This window comes from Heterodontus francisci, chromosome 1, assembly GCF_036365525.1.
Source record: "Heterodontus francisci isolate sHetFra1 chromosome 1, sHetFra1.hap1, whole genome shotgun sequence".
Taxonomy (NCBI): domain Eukaryota; kingdom Metazoa; phylum Chordata; class Chondrichthyes; order Heterodontiformes; family Heterodontidae; genus Heterodontus; species Heterodontus francisci.
Window position 1 is genome coordinate 124977590 of NC_090371.1, and position 22950 is coordinate 125000539.

General features: G+C 43.2%; 1 protein-coding gene across 6 annotated transcripts in view; it reads left to right on the plus strand.

Annotated features, from left to right (window-relative positions):
- The first annotated feature begins 1297 nt into the window (after positions 1–1297).
- Positions 1298–22950, plus strand: part of usp46 (ubiquitin specific peptidase 46) — a 93247-nt gene continuing 71594 nt past the window's right edge. For all 6 annotated transcript variants that reach the window (XR_010975361.1, XR_010975363.1, XR_010975362.1 and 3 more), the window contains exon 1: positions 1298–1660. Coding sequence is in view for 3 of the 6 variants with exons in the window: in XM_068035426.1 (XP_067891527.1) it covers positions 1625–1660 (36 nt within the window). In the remaining 3 variants the exon portion in view is untranslated. The remainder of the gene's footprint in view (positions 1661–22950) is intronic.

Below are 22950 nucleotides of genomic sequence, written 5' to 3' on the forward strand. Positions count from 1 at the left end.
ACATTCAATGGTCTCCTCAACTCCAATCTCACTTTGTTAACATGAATGTGCTGCTTCCTATAATGCAACTTACATGAATTTCTTATTCGATTCAAACTTTACCTGAATGATTGCATAAAGCTTATGAAGACATTTTTCTCACCAAATTTTGCCAAATGCCTTTTGAAGTCTAAATAAATGACATCATAGGGCTTTTCACAGTCCATTTGGACATCACCTCTTCAAAAATATCCAGAGGTTAATCAAGGACTTCTGACTATGTTGGCTGGTATTTAAAATTAGATTAACATACAGATAATACTTTGTATAATCAATTCAATTATTTTACCCGTTCTCCTCAATTTCTTTTGAAGTTGAGCAGGACATTGTTAGCATCTCACAAATCGTAGTCTTCCTTCCTTCTTTCTTTCCTAAGAATGAATATCACTGATCCTTAGGGGCATTTGTTTCAAGCCATATTAGCCTGTTTCCTATTAATATAGGAGTGTTAGTTCCATGCATATCATCATCCATTGTAGAGAGTATGTTGCTTATCGCTTGTCTAGTTGAATACTTAGAGAAAGCAATCATTGAGTATATCAACTATGTTGTCATAGCTGTGCCTGATCCTGACCCCTCACCCACACATGAACTTTCAGATAGGAATTACTGGATAGTGATTAAGAATTCATTTTTGGGGGGAATGGGAGAAGATGGGTGAAGGGAAAGGGTCACTGTTCTCCAATCACCCTTTGCATAATATGTACTGCAGTATTAGTTTTTTCCAGCAGTGGATTACCAATAACTTGTTCGGTTATATATTTAATAAAAACATTGCTCAGCAGACTTTACCCAGAATATTAAAATAATTCAGGGCAGAAGATTAATAGTTGGGAATTGTTGTAAATTACACAGAATAACTTTTAAGGTCGATCATAATTTTAGTTTTAGTAGTTTGAACCCACTTCAATAAAAATATTCTCCGCACCGCATAATCCTGCAATTATTTAAGTATTAAAAGTCACTCATTAAAAGCAAGTTTATATAATGCTCATTGAAATAGCGCAAATTTTCTAACTAAAATGCAGATGTGCATATTTAACAATTTGTTGAGCTGACCTTGAGATTTACAAATATCTTCCCTTTCTAACCAAACTGTTCATGACTGGGACCAAGAACAACAGGACAAACCCAAGCGGGTCCCGCGCATGCTGATTGGCCAAGCGACAACGGCTGTAACATGATTGGCAGCTGCTTCCGTGCTGTGATTGGGGATTCCGGATGTCAATCAAAGGTCGCTTCCTCCGGTTGAGCTGTCACGAGTGATCGAGGAGCAGGGGCAGCAGCTGGAGCTGGAGCTGGGATTTCCAGCTCGCTGTCTCTATAGGGAATCGCCATCATGTATTTAAAGCGGATAACATGGCAAGTGAGCGGAGGCAGCTGCTGTATGGCCGCAAATTGGTAATATTTGGTGTGAGGGGTGATTGGACAGTTGATGGGCCTGGACAGGGCGAGCGAGGCTCGGGCGCTTTGTTTACCTTAGAGTGGCCGGTTCAGCGTTCACCGCCGGCTGCCGGCAAAGCCTCCCCTGCCGGGTTTATAATATTTTCATAAAGATGGCGGTGGAACCACAGGCTGCAAACTAATGACTGTCAGAAACATCGCTTCAATTTGTAATATGGTGAGTAAACGGCCGAGGATATTCCCAGAGTCTGTGAACTGGACGCGCATATGAATTTACTGTTTAGATAAATGGCCACCTAATCCAGGCAGAGAATTCGGCTTTAGAGATTCAGTTTAACTACCAGGACTGAATTGAAGTTCGGTTCCACTGTGTTTTCATTTTGTGGAATACATTTAGGATTAAAAGTCGGTATGTACATGAATAGTTCAAATCCGATGCTGCATTTATGTTATCTCCCGATGTAGTGATATATCCATGAACCTGAATACAATCAAATTGCAGATGAATCGAAATCAAACTTCCTCTAACGCACTTTCACAAGTAGAATTTACCTATTACTGCTTTTGAAAGCATAAGGATAATGATGTATTGTGTTTGAAGAATTAACTTCTGGAAATTTGCTTACCCGTTTTTTTTTTGTGCATATCGCAAACACAGCACTTGGGAGCGAGAAATGTTGGCAGTTTAAGCAATTATACTGAGGTTTGCAGGTGTACCGTAGTATGAAGCAGATTGTATTAAAACGTAGTCGTATTCTAATTTAAGAAAAACAATTATTAAAATGATTTTGAAAGAACCTTACAAGGCACAGGTTGAGCCATTCCTGGATACTACATTATGTCTAACAACTGGAATAGATTTCCAGTAAGAGTTCTGCAGGTGATGCCCAAGAATCATTTAAGAAACGATTAGATGCTGCAATGGTGAACTTTAAGTTCTTTTTAGATAGCTGAATTAAAAATAAACTTACATGCATTAATAAAACCCCAAGGCTTTCTATAGGTATATCAGGAATAAAAGAATGACTAGAGTTAGATTAGGGTCAATCAAGGATAGTAGTGGGAAGTTGTGTGTGGAATCAGAGGAGATAGGGGAAGCGTTAAATGAATATTTTTCGTCAGTATTTACAGTAGAGAAAGAAAATGTTGTCGAGGAGAATACTGAGATTCAGACTACTAGGCTAGATGGGATTGAGGTTCACAAGGAGGAGGTGTTAGCAATTTTGGAAAGTGAAAATAGATAAGTCCCCTGGGCCAGATGGGATTTATCCTAGGATTCTCTGGGAAGCCAGGGAGGAGATTGCAGAGCCTTTGTCCTTGATCTTTATGTCGTCATTGTTGACAGGAATAGTGCCGGAAGACTGGAGGATCGCAAATGTTGTCCCCTTGTTCAAGAAGGGGAGTAGAGACAGCCCTGGTAATTATAGACCTGTGAGCCTTACTTCGGTTGTGGGAGGGCGGCGCAGTGGTTAGCACCGCAGCCTCACGGCTCCAGGGACCCCGGTTCGATTCTGGGTACTGCCTGTGTGGAGTTTGCAAGTTCTCCCTGTGTCTGTGTGGGTTTTCTCCGGGTGCTCCGGTTTCTTCCCACAAGCCAAAAGACTTGCAGGTTGGTAGGTAAATTGGCCTTTATAAATTTTCACTAGTATAGGTAGGTGGTAGGGAAATTAGGGTCAGGTGGGGATGTTTGGTAGGAATATGGGATTAGTGTAGGATTATATAACTGGGTGGTTGATGGTCGGCACAGACTCGGTGGGCCGAAGGGCCTGTTTCAGTGCTGTATCTCTAATCTAATCTAAAATGTTGGAAAAGGTTATAAGAGACAGGATTTATAATCATCATCTTGAAAAGAATAAGTTCATTAGCGATAGTCAGCACGGTTTTGTGACGGGTAGGTCGTGCTTCACAAACCTTATTGAGTTTTTCGAGAAGGTGACCAAACAGGTGGATGAAGGTAAAGCAGTGGATGTGGTGTATATGGATTTCAGTAAGGTTCCCCACGGTAGTCTATTGCAGAAAATACGGAAGTATGGGGTTGAAGGTGATTGAGAGCTTTGGATCAGAAATTGGCTAGCTGAAAGAAGACAGAGGGTGGTGGTTGATGGTAAATGTTCATCCTGGAGTTTAGTTACTAGTGGTGTACCGCAAGGATCTGTTTTGGGGCCACTGCTGTTTGTCATTTTTATAAATGACCTGGATGAGGGTGTAGAAGGGTGGGTTAGTAAATTTGCGGATGATACGAAGGTCGGTGGAGTTGTGGATAGTGCCGAAGGATGTTGTAGGGTACAGAGGGACATAGATAGGCTGAGAGATGGCAAATGGAGTTTAATGCGGAAAAGTGTGAGGTGATTCACTTTGGAAGGAGTAACAGGAATGCAGAGTACTGGGCTATTGGGAAGATTCTTGGTAGTGTAGATGAACAGAGAGATCTTGGTGTCCAGGTACATAACCTGGGTAGCAACTTTCAGGGATTTAATAGGGCTGTTAAGAAGGCATATGATGTGTTAGCTTTTATTAGTCGGGGAATCGAGTTTCGGAGCCACGAGGTCATGCTGCAGCTGTACAAAACTCTGGTGAGGCCGCACCTGGAGTATTGCGTGCAGTTCTGGTCACCGCATTATAGGAAGGATGTGGAAGCTTTGGAAAGGGTTCAGAGGAGATTTGCTAGGATGTTGCCTGGTATGGAGGGAAGGTCTTACGAGGAAAGGCTGAGGGACTTGAGGTTGTTTTCGTTGGAGAGAAGGAGGAGGAGAGGTGACTTAATAGAGACATATAAAATTATCAGAGGGTTAGATAGGGTGGATAGTGAGAGTCTTTTTCCTCGGATGGTGATGGCAAACACGAGGGGACATAGCTTTAAGTTGAGGGGTGATAGATATAGGACAGATGTTAGAGGTAGTTTCTTTACTCAGAGAGTAGTAGGGGCGTGGAATGCCCTGCCTGCAACAGTAGTAGACTCGCCAACTTTAAGGGCATTTAAGTGGTCATTGGATAGACATATGGATGAAAATGGAATAGTGTAGGTCAGATGGTTTCACAGGTCGGCGCAACATCGAGGGCCGAAGGGCCTGTACTGCGCTGTAATGTTCTAATTCTAATAGTTTGAGTGGACAATTTGTCTTTTATTAATAATGCCTCCTGTTGGGTGGGGCAAGGGCACTTATTTCTTTTAGGTCATCGGGCTTCTGCCAGTTTAGAATAGGAAGTTGGGAGGAATGGCCTTTCTCATCTGTTATCTTGTGAACGGGGAGGATGAGACTCTGTTGCTTCAAAGCAGCAGTGTCGGGTAATTTGCACTTTCTCCCTTAGGTCAAGTTATAGAAACCTCTGGGGAATGGTTAGGATCGCGGCTACGTTATTTATATAGGTATTGAACTTTATAGAATAGAATTAAATCGACAGTGCTTTGGTTGTGTACTTACAGTGCTGACAGCTGCTTTGCCTGATTTCTGGTTCTTTAACAGGAATGTGAGAGAGAGCAGTACAGTATGCACACAAGCTATGTTTCTGATATTGCTGCCTGTATTTCCTGTGTGGCTTGAGCTTGCATTGTGATTGGAAAAAATAGAGTACTTTTTCAGTCGGATTTAGAATGTTTTTTGCCTTTTTTAAAAAAAAAAATTAGAAATTTTCAGGACACTTAGTACATATGCAAGGAAAATTTGAGATCATCTATCGCACAATGAAGAAACAATGAGCTAATGCTCTAACTTTTAACAGAAGTGCAGTTTATATTTTCAATTAACATTCAGTGGAATGTTTATATTTCTGAACATGTCAGCATAAACACTCAAAACAACTACTCTCTTCATTTTCTAGATTTCATGCATGGTATAAAAGTTTAAGCTTAAAATATGGATGGTAAGTTTGAGGTTACAAGCTTGGCTAATGTGTGGTTATAGGCTGTAAGATTACCTGTAAACTATCTGCTACTGTACAACCAAGTTTCAGACTAGTCAAATGTAAATTTAGGCCTGATATCAGAAATTGTTAACAAAGAGTGATCGATGTACTGAATGGGCTTCTAGATCGAGTAATGGAGGCAGAGCCCTGGAATTATTTAAAAAACAATGGGCTATTGCAGTGTGGAGATTTGTGATCTTTCTGGATGAATTAATTCAGATGGGCCTGAACTGCCTTTCCCACAAGCATCTATGCACAGCTGTTTGTTAAAAGATATCCATAACTAAGCAGTAAGGAATTTAGGTACCATAAACTAAGAGGAAACCCAAAGGAGGTCATTGGTATATGAGCCCCATGTGATATCTGTTTTGTGTAATTATCTTCAACTTACTAGTTTTGTATAGATTTCTGTGCTTTATCGAAAATGGCTGCCTGATTTTTTTTGAAATATTTGTGTTACACTTATGTTAACATAAGCAAGCCTGTGCTGCACCTGAGGTATAGGATTATTTGTTACTTTGGCTATCTCGGGTTCCAGACAGATCATCATTCAGGCATAAAATGGGCAAATGTGGCGGAATGTTGTAAATTATTGGCCCAGGATTATAGGCAAGAAAAGATACATCAGGCCAAGAGCAACAACATGCACTTATTAGCAACATCTCAGTAAAAATACTGTAAGTTGAAGTTTTGGTGTATTTAGCATATTTTGTGATTGTTAAAGGTGGGTGTTACGACCAGGTGAGAGAGGTCTAGAGGTCCCTTTCAGCCTTCACCTGGTCTCATTCACCAGGGTTTAATTTTAAACACACTGTTTTTAGCTCCCCCTTGGTGAATCCTTGTTCCTCTTGCCAATTTTATAAGGCAAAGAAACCAGCACAAACAGGCTTTCTTGGGTTTAAAGAAGAAAAGTAGCAATTTATTAAACTTAAACTTGTACTCTAATTCGGTTAATGCTTACGGATACAGAGCACTCCCCGTGCTAGCATGCATACGCGATACGCACATGCAAATAGAGACAGAAAAGAGCAGAAGAAAAATAAAGTGGAAAAGTTTAAGGCAATATCTGAAGAGTTGTTAAGGTTCTGCAAGCTCACTGTAGTATCCTTGCTTGTAGGTAGATCTTGCTTTTCGTTGTGGCCCAGTATTCTTCTTAAACCTTGTTCACTGTAGGAGACATTTCTCTCTTGGGGTTGATGTGCCTTCAGTGGATTCAGAGGCTTGTGAGAAAGAGAGATAGGAGCAGACAGGAAAGAGATCTTCTCAGAGCAGGAGCAAGCAGCTTTCTGCCCAAACTGTTTGCACAAATTCAAAAAATGCAGGTTTCCCAGCTGGTTAGTCATGTGACTATAATAAAAACAAGAAATGCGGGAAATACTCAGCAGGACTGGCAGTATCTGTGGAGAGTGAAGCAGAGTTAACGTTTCAGGTCACTGACCTGAAATGTTAACTCTGCTTCTCTCTCCACAGATGCTGCCAGTCCTGCTGAGTATTTCCCGCATTTCTTGTTTTTATTTCAGATTTCCAGCATCTGCAGTATTTTGCTTTTATTTTAGTCATGTGACTAGCTGGTTTGACCATGTCTGTTTGTGTATTCGGCTATCTTAGCAGTCAGCCTGGCATGCGAGCTCCCCCACCTTCAACGTCTGGTGATTAAAGGTCCATTGTGGGTTGAATGTCTGGGAATGGCTGCTTTGTCCTTCCAAACATTGTCTGTTAATATGCAAATGTATTTTCCAGCCATGGCTGATCTGTTCAAGTCCTCTTCTCACTCCAGTAACCGTTTAAAATCAATGTTCATGACAAAATTAATGTGCCTCATTCTTGGCAGGTGGTGGCCTAGCATGACAGGGGACACAATTTTTTTGAATTTGGTTTTGCTGAGCTGACAGTTAATCATTTAAACTGCTGTATTTTGCTTGGTACTGTAAATGTTGTATTGTGAGACTCGGGACCACATGAAATTTGTGGCCTTGGGACTCGCAATGCAATAATAACATTTATAGTGAACAGTAAATGTGTCGCCTCTGCCTATTGTATTGCTAGATAAATTGGGCCTATAAGTACAAAATAGCTCTTGTGACTACCACGTTATATGCTTCAATTAAAAATTTATAGTTAAAAGAATGTGTCTAACAATATGAAAATGAATGCTTGAATTGGGTTGTAGCTGTTAACTGAGGAACTCTGAGCTTCATTTACAATTCTATGGAACTCTCAGCTTTGCTTCTTTGAGCAAAACAATTTTGACTAGACATCAGTTTGCTACTCCAAGATGCTAAGAAATAAGTTAACTAATAGGCTTTTAGATCTATAATGCAAATATTTGAAAATATTACAACGTTGGAGAAAATTACTTCCCTATTGATATACCCACGTTGAGTCTTTTCTTTGCAAAAATGCAGCACAAGCCTTTAAGGTTAAAAATTACTGAAATTTCTTCAAGTTCACAGATCTCTCTTTTTCACTATACTCCTCAAACTCACGATCTCTACAGAAATCATCTATCGCTCAGAAATCTTTTCCATTTGCCCCTTCTATCTCATTGACGATGTTACTCTGCCATGTGAAATGTGTCACCTCACAGTTACTGTTATGGAGGCTGCTTTTTGTTTTGATATGCTTGCAGATCTCCACAATTTGTAACCTGTTCATTTTATTGATCAAGATTCCTGTTACAATTTATGATCGTGAGAATTGAAACTAGGATGCCTTCCAACTGGCATCACTAGGCTTTTAATTGCTTCGATCAGTCTGCCAGGGTTTTCCGGAAAGCTTGCACAAAGCAACCTCTTACAGTATTCACAATTACTACAGTTTGTGAATGTAGGCCTTTGAATGACTTGCAACAGAGCCTCAAAACTGGCAAAGATCACCCACAAAAGAGGCTTAAATACTTAATTTGGGTAAATATGTGGCTTTACTAACCCAGAACAGTAAGGTGCACTTCACTTAGTTATTTCTTTTGAAAACTATAAATGAGAAAGATAGCTGTTATTCTTTTTGGTTAAATTCTGGAAGCACTTCCCAGTTATTCCATCAGAAGACTGAGCGTCTCCATTTCATTCGGTTATTGTTCCCTTTTACAGTACCTGCTTTGTGTGAATGAGATTACAAAATGTTTGAACTCTCTCCAATACTAGTTACAAAAGGATTTGACTAATTTTGAACGCCATAGCAAAAAAAGCTCATGTCATATTAAAATTAAAACTGCAACTGAGAAACTTAAAAAAAAAAATTATCTTTTGGTATTTACAAAAAAGGACATCTTGTCTATGCTAATGGATTATTGCTTGCAATTGACTACACTATGGATTTATTGACTGATATAATTAGATCAGGGCAAAATTTTCCCATTTGCCTCTTACAAGGTTATGTGAGTAAAATTAGACGAGCCCAATGGAAGGGCATATTGCAGGTTCACTTGGTTTATATAAATGCAATAGATGGATAAATGTGAAGATTAAATATTATACTGAGATCAGTTGTCTTTTGTTTGTGGGTGTTGCTGGCTAGGCCAGCATTTCTTGCCTATCTCTAATTAGCTTGCTAGGCCATTTCAGAGGGCAGTTAAGAGTCAACCACATTTGAAGTCACATGTAGGCCAGACCAGGTAACGATGGCCTATTTCCTTCCAATCATCAATGGCTTCATGGCCACCATTAGACTAGCTTTATTAATTCCAGATTTTATTTATTGATGGACAAATTTCACCATCTGCCGTAGTAGGATTCGAACCCAGTCCTCAGAGCATTAGCCTGGGCTCTGGATTACTAGTCCAGTGACACTGCTACGCCACCACCTCCTCTCATGTATATCAGAGAAAGGAATAGAAGGTTATGCTGGCAGAGTTAGATGGAGGAGTTGGAGGGGCTCTTGTGGAGCATAAATGCTGGCTTGGGCCAATTGGTCCAAATGACCTGATTCTGTGCTGTATGTTTTATGTATACCATCACCTGTTTTTAGTTGCTATTGGTATTGAATGTAGTTCTATTTTGGGATGAGGAAGAAGTTGCACTATCCTCATTCATGGTCCTTCTTCAGTCTCTATTCAGTTTAATTCCCATCCAAAGCACATTGAATTCTTGAAACTTTTGCTAGCTGTAGGCACACATTGACTTGGCTACCAATAATTTCTAAATTGGAGGGGTGTCTTAATATAAACAGAGTTTATTTTTCCTCAGAAGTGAGGATGGTGGGACACTACACCATGTGTATATGTGAATGTGGCGCTGCCTTGTACAATGCTTGCTGATTAGGGGAAATTATCTCTGGAGGAGCTCCAAAATGTGGAATTGTACATCTTTCAATCTTTGTCTTCAGAATAAATAGTTTGACAGTTCCATTACCCCACTCCATTCCCAAATAGTTGTCCAAGCTTGCACGGGGCATTTTGAATGCACTAAGATTTTGACATCTACCTGTGGGTATCTGTCAAATTCTTTAGATGACTCAAAGATTAAAGCCATATTAATCAGTATCCAACTACTAATGTGACTACTACTACTTACTAATGTGATCCAGATTTTGCACTTTTTTGAAAACAATTTTTTTAAAATTGAATTTTAAGCCTTTTCAGTGTAACGTTTTAAAATTACTGTTGTAGATTTTGCCCCGTACATCTCTTCTGATATATTTTCCACCGATCCCTGAAAGCTTTTTGGTACTTTGGTAGGATACAGTTCCTTAAGTCGTGGGCACTTGATAGTACCTTTTCCAAATGATGTGGATATAGAGACAGAGCGTTTGTATTCTGTTACCTTCAGTGCTCCCTCAGAGCTTTTGAGGTCATTTTGTAGTGTCCCTTTTCCCCTGGCTGGGGTTAGCTAAATAAGTGCAAACGAGGATTGAACCTGGGACCTTCCTGGTCTATATGGCACAGCTATTTGCTGGTTTAAGTAGCTGGACTATTGGGGGAGGATTCTATTGCTCTGGTCTTCTTGAAACAAATGCACAATTAAAATGCATTAAAATTATGTTCTTTCCTGGTTTATAACCTGTTTAGTATTGCAATAGTATGTCGGTGGAGCACTGAATGAGTCCTTGTTGAAATTGTACCTTTCTTCCATTTTACATATCTATTGGAAAAGGACATGTGTTTTGTCCATTTGGAGTCAAAATCATCAAGTTATTGTTTTGAAGTAGTCCTGTGGCAAAAGTTAAGCATTTTGTGATGCAGTTGGCTTCTTTCTTTCTGTCACAGCACATATTGGGTTTAAAAATCCGGTTCGTTCAGAGATAATGGTTCTGGTCAGTTTTGATAAACCGTAGCCCCAGGAGAATCATTACAGCTGTGAAAGTTATTCACAGGAGAAGCCAAGCCATTCAATTCAAATACAAGCATCCTGTGGGTTGTGTTTAAATGTATTTGATTGGCGGCTCTATTTAACTATCCTCCTGTCTCAGTCAAAATGTTAAAGTATATCTCAGCCTGTCTTGTTTTAATTGAGTAGTCTGTCTGAAGCCATCAGTCAGACATGTTGACAGATGGCTAGATAGAGAAATAGGCTACAGAGAGGGCCGGAATTTGTGCTCATCCCGACGGCTGGTTTTGTGGTGGGGGGGGGGGGGAGGGTGGGGGCGGTTGGCGGGGAATCTGGGCAGAATCGTCTGCCATGGAACCCAACGCCGGAAATCCTGGTTCCGATTGCTTGTATCCGCTGGAGTTTAGAAGAGTAAGAGGCGACTTGATTAAAACAAATAAGATCCTGAGGGGTCTTGACAGGGTGGATGTGGAAAGGATATTTCCCGTTGCAGGAGAATCTAGAACTAAGGGTTACTGTTTAAAAATAAGGGGTCACCCATTTAAGACAGAGATAAGAAATTGTTTTCTCTGAGGGTCACGAGTCTTTGGAATTCTCTTCCTCAAATAGCAGTGGAAGCAGAGTCTTCAAATATTTTTAAGGCAGAGGTAGATAGATTCTTGATAAGCAAGGGGGTAGGTAGGTGGTAATGTGAAGTTGAAGTTGCAATCAGATAAGCCATGATCTTATTGAATGGCAGAGCAGGCTCGAGGGGCCAAGTGGCCTACTTCTACTCCTAATACGTATATTCATATCATTCTCCCAGGGATGGGATAGGCTGACGACGGCCTTCTTGCCCAGAGGCCAAATGAGGGCCTCTTCCCGCCTCTGCTGTGCAGGGAGGACCCCCCCCCCCCCCCCCTCCCCGGTCACCAAGGTGTTCTGGACTGTACCCAGTGACCAACTTCTCACGTACCTGAGGTCTGGGGTTCCAGCGTGGGCCTGGGTCTGAGGGTGCTGCTTGGGGTCGGGAACCCCATCCCTATTAAGTGCTCAAAGGGACAGGAATCCCACCTAAAACTTTCACCTCAAAAGACTGGAGCATTGCAGAGGTGGGGTTCTCCCCAACTTTTCGGCCTGGTGTTGGGAGCTCTGCCTCCTGCACAAAATCCAGCCCAGAGTCTGTGGAATGTCAGCACTGTGTCATCACGTAATGTTTATATGCAGAGGTGTTGTGCCAGATTCTGTTCACATTGAAGTTTAGTGTAGCAACTGTGCCTTTTTTACCTTCTGAGAAGGCATAGTTAAATCTGTAAATATAGAGTCTGTTAATATCACTTATCCATTTATTTTACTTCTGAAGTAGCGGAGGAATAAGTACAACTAGTAGGAAAATCCGGTAATTTTTTTTTTGTTCTTCACTAGATGCAATCCATCTAGATATGGGGCAGGTAAAGATACACTTCAGCCTGTAAGTACTGACACCTTTGTCGGAGTTTTCAGAGATGCTGAACCAGAGTAAAATTCCAAACATATAATACAGGAACTGGAAGTAAAATATAGAGGATCTTGAAAGCAATGAATCATAGATTTATTAAGTGAATAATTAAATAGATAAAATAATCAAATTCAGGGGGCTATGGCATTGTAATGGATCAATGTGTTTGAGTTTCAATGGCATGGCTGATGTATGTAATCCAATTCTATTGAGAGAAAATCTGGTAGTTACCCAGGGCCGTACCAGTATCTGGTCACACAATGACATTGGCAGAGGCATGCAAATAGATTGCATGTTCTCTTGTTAGTTTGTTGAGGGAGCAGAAGCAAAAGAAAAATGTTGAACAGAACATAATGGGCCGGATTTTATTCTCCACCTGACGGCAGGTTTCATAGCCGGGCGTGGGGGGCGGCTGGAGAATCGGTAGCGGCTGCCTCAGAACCCGACGCCTGGATTGCCGGTTCCAATTCTCCTGGCGGCGGGATAGGCCGATAACTGCCTTCCCGCCCAGAGACCAATTGAGGCCCTTAAGTGGCCAAGGGCACCTTGGGGAAAGGAGGCACCCTCCCTGCGGGCTTGCGGGGTGCACATCTTCTCTCGGGTTCCAGTGCGACGTCTGGGTCTAAGGCCTCTGCAGTACCAGCAGTGGCCAACGCTTCCGGTGATGCTGTCGGTCCTGTGATTGGCCGACAGCTCTTGGGGGTGGAATCCCCATCCCTATTAAGTCTTTAAAGGGATGGGGATCCCACCTCCTTAACTTTCTGCAGGATTGCTCGGGGTGGGTGGGTGGGGGGGGGGGGGCGGGGTTGCAGGAAAAATGTAGAGGTGGGGTAGTCCCCCACCTTTTCGGCCTGGCGCCAGGAGATGGGGCTCCTGCACAAAATTCAGCCCAATATTTTAAAGCCCAGTATACTTCAATTGTTCATATAAACTGAATTGTATTTTTCTTGTAATATTAGTTATCATTCATATAAATCAATGGATCAATACCATGTTAGAGATATGAACTATGAAATTTTGTCATGTTATAAATGAGTTACAATTTAAAAATAATGGCAGTCATACAGATTTTAATTTGTTTTGTTTCAAACTGCATGACCTCAGAACTTGTACTTTTGTTGTCAGGAATACTTTGTAAATTTAAATGTGTGCCAGAAAATTTTTTTTGTGGAGAGCTGGCAATTTAAAATAAAACTTAGATGAGGTTTATATACAAAACGGGTGTAATTGCTGCTTTAATCTCTCAGCAATCAAACCTTTGTGGGAGGATTGAATGACACACTGCACAGGTTAACCACAGACATTATTTCAGTCTTAATGTGCATCACTGTTTTTAAATTCTTTCATTTTCCAGGGAAGGATAAAGTTGGCAAACATGTTGGTAGCTTGAAGGATGTTCCTTGGCCAGAAAGTAGAGAATGGACCAGAGGCCAGAGTTGGAGGAATGAAGATTTCTTGGAGGGTTTTGGACTGGAGGAGATTATGGGGAGGGATAAGGCCATGGAGGGTTTTGAACACATGGATGAGAATTTTAAAAATCAAGTCGTTGGCGAGGATGTATGTCAGCGAGTACAGGGGTGATAGGTGAATAGGACTTCATTTTTTTTCTTAAATTTGTTCAAGGGATGTGAACATTGCTGACTAGGTCAGCATTTATTGCCCATCACAAATTGGCCTTGAGAAGGTGGTGGTGAGCCACCTTCTTGAATCGCTGCAGTCCTTTGGATGTAGGTACACCTACAGTGCTGTCAGGAAGGGAGTTCCAGGATTTTGATCCAGTGACAGTGAAGGAATGGCGAAATAGTTCCAAGTCAAGATGATGTGTGGCTTGGAGGGGAACTTGCAGGTGGTAGTGTTCTCATGCATCTGCTGCCCTTGTCCGTCTAGTTGGTAGAGGTCATGGGTTTGGAAGATGCTGTCGAAGGAGGCTTGACGAGTTGCTGTAGTGCATCTTGTAGATGGTACACACTGCTGCCACTGTGCATTGGTGCTGAGGGAGTGAATGTTGAAGATGGTGGGTGGAGATGGCTTCTTCCTGGTTGGTGTCGAGCTTCTTGTGTTGGAGCTGCAATTATCTAGGCAAATGGAGAGTATTCCATCGCTGGCTGCTGACTTGTGCCTTGTAGATTGTGGACAGGCTTTGGGGAGTCAGAAGGTAAGTTACTCTCGGCAGAAATCCTGGCTTCTGCCCTGCTCTTGTAGCCACAGTATTTATATGGCTAGTCCAGTTCCTTTTCTGGTCAATGGTAACCCCCAGGGTGTTGATGGTGGGGGATTCAGTGATGGTGCTGCTGTTGAATGCCAAAGGGAGATGGTTAGATTCTCTTTTTGTTGGAAATGGTCATTGCCTGGCAATTGTGAGGTGCGAATGTTATTTGTCATTTATAAGCCCAAGCCTGAATGTTGTCCAGGTTTTGCTGCATGCGGGTACGACTGGTTCAGTGTCTGAGGAGTCGTGAATGGTCCTGAACACTGTGGCATTGTTAGCAAACATCCCCACTTCTGATTTTATGATGGAGGGAAGGTCATTGGTAAAGCAGCTGAAGATGGTTGGGCCTAGGACACTACATTGAGGAATTTCTGCAGCAGTATCCTTGGGCTGAGATGATTGGCCTCCAACAATGACAACTATCTTCATTCCTAGGTATGACTCCAACCAGTGGAGTTTTTCCCCCTGATTCCCATTGACTTGAGCATTTGCTAGGGCTCCTTGATGTTAAGGGCAGTCACTCTCTCCTCGCCTCCTGGAATTCAGCTCTCTTGTCCATGTAATGAGGTCAGGAGCTGAGTGGCCCTTGCGGAACCCAAACTGAGTATTGTTACGCAGGTTATTGCTGAGCAAGTGCCACTTGCCCGCACTGTCAATGACCCCTTCCATCACTTTACTGATGATCAAGATGAGGCTGATGGTGCGGTAATTGGCCAGATTGAATTTGTCCTGCTTTTTGCGGACTGGCATATCTGGGCAATTTTTCACATTGTTAGGTAGATGCCAGTGTTATAGCTGTAGAGGAACAGCTTGGCTAGGGGCGGGACTAGTTCTGGAGCACATGTCCTTAGTGCTACAGCCAGGATGTTTTCAGGGCCTTTTCTGTATCCAGTGCCTTAAGCTGTTTCAATTCACTCCACATGATATCAAGAATTGGCTGGTGACCTCGGGAGGAGGTGGAGATGGATCATCCACTTGACCCGTGCTGGAAGTGTGTCCAGCTGCAGCTCTTGTTAGACCGCATGATGGCTCTGGAGCTGCGGATGGACTCACTTTGGAGCATCCGCGATGCTGAGGAGGTCGTGGATAGCACGTTTAGCGAATTGGTCACACCGCAGTTTAGGATTGCTGAGGGTGAAAGGGAATGGGTGACCAAAAGGCAGAGAAAGAGCAGGAAGGCAGCGCAGGTGTCCCCTGCAGTCATCTCCCTCCAAAACAGGTATACCGTTTTGGATACTGTTGAGGGAGATGGCTCACCAGGGGAAGGCAGCAGTCGCCAGGTTCATGGCACCGTGGCTGGCTCTGCTGTTCGGAAGGGCGGGAAAAAGAGTGGAAGGGCTATAGTTATCGGGGATTCGATTGTAAGGGGAGTAGATAGGCGGTTCTGTGGTCGAAAACGAGACTCCCGAATGGTATGTTGCCTCCCAGGTGCACGGGTCAGGGATGTCTCAGATCGGCTGCAGAACATTCTGAAAGGGGAGGGTGAACAGCCAGTTGTTGTTGTGCACATAGGCACCAATGATATAGGTAAAAAACAGGATGAGGTCCTACAAGCAGAATTTAGGGAGCTAGCAGCCAAGTTAAAAAGTAGGACCTCAGAGGTAGTAATCTCAGGATTGCTACCAGTGCCACGTGCTAGTCAGAGTAGAAATGAAAGAATAGTCAGGATGAATGCGTGGCTTGAGAGATGGTGCAGGAGGGAGGGGTTCAGATTTTTGGGACATTGGGACCGGTTCTGGGGGAGGTGGGACTGTTACAAATTGGACGGTCTACACCTGGGCCGGACTGGAACCAATGTCCTTGGGGGTGCTTTTGCAAATGGTGTTGGGGAGGGTTTAAACTAATGTGGCAGGGGGATGGGAACCAAATGAGGAGGTCAGTGGACAGTAAGGAGGTAGTAACTAAAGCCTGTAAGGAACTAGATAATGAAGTCAGCCTGACTAAGGAAAAGAGTAGACAGGGAGCAGATGATGAACGCAAAGGGACTGGTGGTCTGAGGTGCATTTGTTTTAATGCAAGAAGTGTAGTAGGTAAGGCAGATGAACTTAGGGCCTGGATTGGTACCTGGGAGTATGATGTTATTGCTATTACTGAGACTTGGTTGAGGGAAGGGCACGATTGGCAACTAAATATCCCAGGATATCGATGCTTCCGGCGGGATAGAGAGAGAGGTAAAAGGGGTGGAGGAGTTGCAGTACTGGTCAAAGAGGATATCACAGCTGTGCTGAAGGAGGGCACTATGGAGGACTCGAGCAGTGAGGCAATATGGGCAGAACTCAGAAATAGGAAGAGTGCGGTAACAATGTTGGGGCTGTACTGCAGGCCTCCCAACAGCGAGCGTGAGATAGAGGTACAAATATGTAAACAGATTATGGAAAGATGTAGGAGCAACAGGGTGGTGGTGATAGGAGATTTTAATTTTCCCAACATTGACTGGGATTCACTTAGTGTTAGAGGTCCAGATGGAGCAGAATTTGTAAGGAGCATCCAGGAGGGTTTTCTACAGCAGTATGTAAATAGTCCAACTCGGGAAGGGGCCAGACTGGACCTGGTGTTGGGGAATGAGCCCGGCCAGGTGGTTGAAGTTTCAGTAGGGGACTACTTTGGGAATAGTGATCACAATTCCGTAAGTTTTAGAATACTCATGGACAAAGACGAGAGTGGTCCCAAAGGAAGAGTGCTAAATTGGGGGAAGGCCAACTATACCAAAATTCGGCAGGAGCTGGGGAATGTAGATTGGGAGCAGCTGTTTGAAGGTAAATCCACATTTGATATGTGGGAGGCTTTTAAAGAGAGGTTGGTTAGCGTGCAGGAGAGACATGTTCCTGTGAAAATGAGGGATAGAAATAGCAAGATTAGGGAACCATGGATGACAGGTGAAATTGTGAGACGAGCTAAGAGGAAAAAGGAAGCATACATAAGGACTAGGCGGCTGAAGAAAGACGAAGCTTTGAAAGAATATCGGGAATGTAGGACCAATCTGAAACGAGGAATTAAGAGGGCTAAAAGGGGTCATGAAATATCTTTAGCAAACAGGGTTAAGGAAAATCCCAAAGCCTTTTATTCATATATAAGGAGCAAGAGGGTAACTAGAGAAAGGATTGGCCCACTCAAGGACAAAGGAGGAAAGTTATGCGTGGAGCCAGAGAAAATGGGTGAGATTCTAAATGAGTACTTTGCATCGGTATTCACCGAGGAGAGGGACATGACGGATGTTGAGGTTAGGGACAGATGTTTGATTACTCTAGGTCAAGTCGGCATAAGGAGGGAGGAAGTGTTGGGTATTCTAAAAGGCATTAAGGTGGACAAGTCCCCAGGTCCGGATGGGATCTATCCCAGGTTACTGTGGGAAGCGAGAGAGGAAATAGCTGGGGCCTTAACAGATATCTTTGCAGCATCCTTAAACACGGGTGAGGTCCCGGAGGACTGGAGAATTGCTAATGTTGTCCCCTTGTTTAAGAAGGGTAGCAGGGAAAATCCAGGTAATTATAGACCGGTGAGCCTGACGTCAGTGGTAGGGAAGCTGCTGGAGAAGATACTGAGGGATAGGATCTATTCCCATTTGGAAGAAAATGGGCTTATCAGTGATAGGCAACATGGTTTTGTGCAGGGAAGGTCATGCCGTACCAACTTAATAGAATTCTTTGAGGAAGTGACAAAGTTGATTGATGAGGGAAGGGCTGTAGATGTCATATACATGGACTTCAGTAAGGCGTTTGATAAGGTTCCCCATGGTAGGCTGATGGAGAAAGTGAAGTCGCATGGGGTCCAGGGTGTACTAGCTAGATGGATAAAGAACTGGCTGGGCAACAGGAGACAGAGAGTAGCAGTGGAAGGGAGTTTCTCAAAATGGAGACGTGTGACCAGTGGTGTTCCACAGGGATCCGTGCTGGGACCACTGTTGTTTGTGATATACATCAATGATTTGGAGGAAAGTATAGGTGGTCTGATTAGCAAGTTTGCAGACGACACTAAGATTGGTGGAGTAGCAGATAGTGAAGGGGACTGTCAGAGAATACAGCAGAATATAAATAGATTGGAGAGTTGGGCAGAAAAATGGCAGATGGAGTTCAATCAGGGCAAATGCGAAGTGATGCATTTTGGAAGATCCAATTCAAGAGTGAATTATACAGTAAATGGAAAAGTCCTGGGGAAAATTGATGTACAGAGAGATTTGGGTGTTCAGGTCCATTGTTCCCTGAAGGTGGCAACGCAGGTCAATAGAGTGGTCAAGAAGGCATACGGCATGCTTTCCTTCATCGGACGGGGTATTGAGTACAAGGGTTGGCAGGTCATGTTACAGTTGTATAAGACTTTGGTTCGGCCACATTTGGAATACTGCGTGCAGTTCTGGTCGCCACATTACCAAAAGGATGTAGATGCTTTGGAGAGGGTGCAGAGGAGGTTCACCAGGATGTTGCCTGGTATGGGGGGCGCTAGCTATGAAGAGAGGTTGAGTAGATTAGGATTATTTTCATTAGAAAGACGGAGGTTGAGGGGGGACCTGATTGAGGTGTACAAAATCATGAGAGGTATAGACAGGGTGGATAGCAAGAAGCTTTTTCCCAGAGTGGGGGATTCAATTACTAGGGGTCACGAGTTCAAAGTGAGAGGGGAAAAGTTTAGGGGGGATATGCGTGGAAAGTTCTTTACGCAGAGGGTGGTGGGTGCCTGGAACGCGTTGCCAGCGGAGGTGGTAGACGCGGGCACGATAGCGTCTTTTAAGATGTATCTAGACAGATACATGAATGGGCAGGAAGCAAAGAGATACAGACCCTTAGAAAATAGGCGACATGTTTAGATAGAGTATCTGGATCGGCGCAGGCTTGGAGGGCCGAAGGGCCTGTTCCTGTGCTGTAATTTTCTTTGTTCTTTGTTCTAGTTGATGTTTCAGCCTCATCTTTTGCACTGCCATAGTGGGCTTCCCCCATCATTGAGGATGGGGCTGTTTTGTGGAGGCGCCTCCTCCGATTAGTTGTTTTAATTGTCCACCATCATTCACGACTTGATGCGAGTTAGGATATGGGTAACAGTTTTGAATGAGCTGAAGTTTCTTGAGGATCGGTGCTTGGCCAGGAGGCCATTGCTTTTGTTACCTCTAGGCAAGACTATACCATAGATGAGGATTTAGCAGCAGATGGGCTGATGTCCACAGGTCATGCTGGCATTCTTTTTATCTCTTTCACTTTCCTGCACTGAAAGAAGTTGCTGAAATGTGTTAAATTGTCCTGTTTTTGATCACTGATTTTGAAGTAAGTGGGTGAGATTATTCACCAATGCAGACCAATGGGAATCTAATAATGGCTCAGAATAGTCCCTGCTGGCTCTCTGCCAAACTGTTCGTCGGTCCTCGTGGCCCTGAGGGTCTGTTTCCTTTGGGTGGCCTTCCAATTTCCTTTTGAAGTCATTGTCTCTGCTTCCACCACCTTTTGTGGGCAGCGAGTTCGAGGTCATACCACCCATTGCGTTTTTTTAAAAAAAAGTGCTTCCTCATATTCCCCCTGCATCCAGTCTGTGTCCCCTAGTCCTTGTGCGAGCTCACATAGAAGTACTCATGGCTTTCAACAAAAGGTACCTCTTGCACTGTTTCCACCCCTGTCCAGTTTCTCTTCACCTTTTTAATACATTATCTCCTGCATTTCTGGTTTTGTGCTGTAGTGGGATTAGTTGAATTATTTAGTTTACCAACAAACATCTTTGGGTTAGACTGATACAGAATGTTTTGAACCTGATACTAAATAATAAAGCATTTTTGATTTTCTTTCCTCATTTTTGGTGCTCTTGTACTATTTCTGATGAGATAATTGACAGTTGAGGATCTCCAATGCAATCCAAGGGGTGAAAGGTTATTGGGGGTAGGCGGGAATGTGGAGTTGAGGTTGCAATCAGTTCAGCCATGATATTGAATGGTGGAGCAGGCTCGAGGGGCTGAGTGGCTAACTCCTGCTCCAAATTCGTAAGTTCGTATGAAAACCAACGATCTAGAGTTGGATGAGGGTTGGAAATTTTTTAGCATTTTTTAAATCTAAGATAACACAATTCAGAGAATATCTAGAATATAAGCTTAGTCATCAATTTTTGGATTGGGGTAATTTATTTACTACAGGTCTCCCATTCGACATTTCTCCCTCAACAACACAAATCTTCACTTCTTAATATTTGATGTTTGTTTCTCAAAGTATTTTTCTGTGAAGTAGGCAATAACAAAGCAAGATTAAAAATGGAAAATAATATATTGAAAATCTCATACTGTAGCCAGTACCAAAACATGAAGGAGATTTTGTTGGATATGCAAAAAAATTGAATCTACTGAGAAAAGTCCCATAGAATTCTTGGTGACTGCATTTCAGCAGGCTTTTTGTTATAACAAAATTTGGGAAGGCTCTGCTTGGGACCGTCTCCCATTTCATTTTAAAATTGGGCCTCCTTGAAACCCTGCAGTCCTCATGGATGATGCTCCCACATTCATTTGGGCAGGAAATTCAAGGATACTGGCCCATTGATGAAGGAACAGTGATCTGTGCCTGCCTGGTAGGAGTTCCACTCTGTGAAAACAGAACAATACTAGGAGTTTGTGGTACCTCAGATTGTCACTGGCCTCCTGAAAACATTTATAATATCATTGCTAACGCAGCTGGCTCTGTACAGACCAAGATCACCAAGATTGAGATCTACATTTATATGACTCAGTTGTTATGGACGGAGCAGGCTCACGTGACCCTTCAGTGATCGAACAGCTTGTGAATACTTGCTATTTAGGCAATTTGAGCGGTCACTTGGGTGTGCTACTAAAAGACTGGCTGTAAGACTGGTAGCAACAGTGGAACATTATGCCCCTCAAGGGTCATGTTAGGATAAAGACTAAAAATCTGCCATATCCGAGGGCAATTTATTTCCAACTTTTGCCTCGCCTGAGGTTCCTTTTTATTTAGTACATGTTCACATGTACATAACTGGAAAACAAGTCATATAACATCTACAGTATCGACACCTGAGTATTGGCATATCCCACCTCAACTTTGTCTTTATTGCATATTGCGGAGAGTGGGGAGAGGCTTCACTTCAAAAAGAATGGGGAGAGGCCAGCCTATCTAGTTCAGTGGAACGAGCGGTGAGTGGCGGGAGAGGCTTCACTTCAAGGAGAGCGGGGAGAGGTTAGCCTATCCTATCCTCCAGCTTATCCAGTATCCTATCCAGTTCAGTGGAACGAGCCCTTCAAAGAAAATCAAGTGTGACATCACAGGCAAGCATGTAGGTGATTGGTTGGGGAAGATGCTAGCTGTTTGGTGAGTATCTGGTAAGTGGTTAAAGTCTATTCTAATCCTAACATTTAAAATAGTAAAGGAACTAGTGGTAAGCTTAATAAAATATATAAAGGAAAATAAAATAAATAATTGAAATAATTCAGTAGTTAATTGAGACACATTAAGGATGGCAGGACAGGTGATGTGTCACGGCTGCAGCATGTGGGAGCTCCTGGATGCCAGTGTGATCCAGACCAAACATGTCTGCAGTAAGTGTTTGTGGCTCGAAGAGCTTCGGTTCAGAGTAATTGAATTGGAGGCCAAGCTGCAGACACTGCGACAGGGAAGGGGAAAGTTACCTGGACACTTTGTACCAGGAGGTGGTCACGCCCCTTAGGATCGGGTCTTCTGATTTAGTCAGGGACAGGAGATTGTGGCTGCAGGTAAGGGCACCCAGAGTGCAGGAGCCTCCGTCTTTGCGGTTGTCCAATAGGTTTGAGGTTCTTTCAGCTTGTTTGGATGAGAGTGGGGGATGCAGGGTGGATGTGCAACTTGACCATGGCACCATGATACAGGAAGCCGTTCAAGTGGAAGGAGAAAAGGGATGTAGTATTAGGGCATAGTATTGTTAGGCGGATTGGCACTGTTCACCGCAGCAAAGAGCGAGAGTCCAGATGGCTGTGTTGCCGGCCCGGTGCCAGGGGTTGGGTCATTTGCTCTGGGCTGGAAAGGGAATTATAGTGGGAGGGGGAGGATCCAGTCATCGTGGCCCATGTCTGTACCAACGACGTAGGCAGGACAAGGAAAGCGGTTCTGCATAGTCAGTATGAGGAATTAGGCCTAAATTAAGAAACACAACCTCAAAGGTAATCTCGATTATTACCTGAGCCACGTGCAAATTGGCATAAGGCAAATAAGATTAGAGAAATTAATGCGTGGCTCAAAGACTGCTGTGGTATAAGTGGGTTCTGGGTCGTGGGGCACTGGCACCAGTACTGGGGAGAGTGGTGCCTGTACCGTTGGGACGGTCTACACCCAAACCGTGCTGGACAGGCTAAGCTTATATTTGCTGGAATTTGACTTGATTGAAACATATATGATCCTGAGGGGTCTTGACAGGGTGGATGTGGAAAGGATGTTTCCCCTTGTGGGAGACTCTAGAACTAGGCGTCACTGTTTAAAAATAAGGGGTTATCCATTTAAGACAGAGATGAGAAATTTTTTTTTGAGGGTCGTGAGTCTTTGGAACTCTCTTCCTCAAAAGGCAGTGGAAGTGGAGTCTTTGAACATGTTTAAGGCAGAGGTAGATAGATACTTGATAAGCAAGGGGGTGGAAGGTTATTGGGGGTAGGCGGTAATGTGGAGTAATCAGTTCAGCCATGAACTATTGAATGGCGGAGCAGGCTCAAG